At 40.0% G+C, this 2,042-nt stretch overlaps 1 protein-coding gene across 1 annotated transcript; it reads right to left on the minus strand.

Moving 5' to 3' along the window:
• Nucleotides 1-200: 200 nt before the first annotated feature.
• LOC149576740 (ethylene-responsive transcription factor ERN1-like) lies at nucleotides 201-1,612 on the minus strand. Its single transcript, XM_089820656.1, has one exon. The coding sequence runs from the start codon at nucleotides 1,427-1,429 to the stop codon at nucleotides 497-499; it is 933 nt and encodes a 310-aa protein (XP_089676782.1). The 5' UTR covers nucleotides 1,430-1,612; the 3' UTR covers nucleotides 201-496.
• Nucleotides 1,613-2,042: the final 430 nt, after the last annotated feature.

Below are 2,042 nucleotides of genomic sequence, written 5' to 3' on the forward strand. Positions count from 1 at the left end.
CTAGCATTAACTATTGAAATGTTATGATTTGAAGCTGTAGAAAGGAATTTTATATATTTGAATTTGAAGGAAGCCAAAAGATTCACAATTAATATAGATAAACTATATGAATTCATACCTAATTAAAACCTAAATAATCCAATTCTAATTGATGACAATAAATATCACATCAAAGACAATCCAAATGCAAAATCCTAATAGAACCCTCTCATGAACTCTATTTCACAATATATTTGAAATATGTGAATTTTACAACTTAAATAACTTTAGTTTGACCAAAAAACTCAAACAATCAGCCAATTATTTGCGATGACAAATTCCCTTAAAAAAGAAATACAATGTGCCCAATCTTTACTTTAGAGAGTCACATTAATCTCCAAATATACCTAATCTTTACTTTGGAGTCACATTGAGCCCAATCTCATTAATCTCCAAATATGCCTAATCTTTACCTTCAAGTGACATTAATCCCAATCTCATTAATCTCCACACATATTCAACTCTTCCAAATAGGATGAACATCCCAGGACGCTTCAAATACCCCATGACCATCCAAGTGCTCCTTGAATGAGGAGGCCAAACTTTCTTTTACATTCCCCACCCCACAATTACTCCAAGGCACCGCCGAAGAAGAACTCAACAAACTACTAAACAAATCAAAATTCCCCAGTTGATCCTGAACGCCATTACAGGCACAAATTCGACCTCGAAGCTGCTCATCCATGGCGGCCAACACAAACTCATTGGTCGAAGGCAACTGCACATCACAAGACCCCAAATCGAACGCCGGCCACAAAGAACTCGTCGACCCATTTCCCCCTTCATCAACACAACTGCCGTTCTGGTAAAGATCGCCATTAACCGGACTACTACAACAAGAATTTGATTCAGATGTCAAATTGGGTTTCAAATCCTCGGCCCGGCCCTGGATTTCTTCAGAAAAACAGGGGCTCGAATTCGATTTCGACTGCTTTACGATTCCACATTTGGGTCTGGAAGCAGGGGAATCCTTATCCTTCTTGAGGTTGAGCAATGTTCTTATTCTGGAAGCCAGGGGAGAATCAGAATCAGGAACTTTGGCAGCAAAATTGGTTTTTGTGTTGAATCCCCTGAGCAATCTGGCGGCCTCATCGTACGCCATGGCGGCTTCCTCTGCAGTCTTGAATGTGCCCAGCCACAGTCTGATCTTCTTCCCTGTGTCTTTTATCTCCGCGACCCATCTTCCAGAAGGCCTCCTTCTCACACCCACAAATTTCTTTCTTCTCTCAATCGTCTTTTGGAATCCGCCCACTGAGGGAACAAGGTAATCCTGGGAGTCGAACTCGGGTCGGACTCCATTAGAGTCAGGAGAATACAATTGCGAGATGAGCGTCGACATGGTGTTGTCGACTACTGAGTCGAAACAAAAAAAGGTTGGATCTACAGACATGCAATTGTAGTCGACTGTTGAGTCGAAATTAACAAAACGGCTCTAAAACATCCAATTGTTATCGACATAGTAATGTCGACTATTGAGTCGAAACCCAAAAAAACAAGAGGATCTAGAGGCATGGAATTGTGGTCGGCATTGTGCTGTCGACTAAACCAAGAACTTGGATCTAAAGACATGCACTTGTTGTCGACTACTGAGTTGAAATCAAGAAATGGGTCTAAATATACTAGTGTTGGCTGGTTATGTGAGTTCATATGACATAGACGTGGCATATTTGGAGTGCATGTCTTTTAGGGAGAATTCTTTAATAATTGGCATGGGAGAGTGGTTGGTATCCAACATCCACATGTAGTAGACTTTCACCCAAGTTTCAAGGCTTATATTCTGGTTCAATGAATCATACAAGGTGCACATCTCATCTTTAGGTCACTTGGCATGGTTGTATTGCTTCATGCACTAAAGAGGTAAGAATATGTGTGCCTTTCAAGGTCAACGAATATATTATTTCATGCATTTGGGGAAGGGAATTTGTATATACATTGTTATGGTCAATGAACCATATAAGTTGTGGATCATTTAGGATGACTATATTATTTTATAGTTTTGAGAA

This window comes from Cupressus sempervirens, chromosome 1, assembly GCF_028749045.1.
Source record: "Cupressus sempervirens isolate cs-2001-9-10 chromosome 1, ASM2874904v1, whole genome shotgun sequence".
NCBI classification, from domain to species: Eukaryota; Viridiplantae; Streptophyta; class Pinopsida; order Cupressales; family Cupressaceae; genus Cupressus; species Cupressus sempervirens.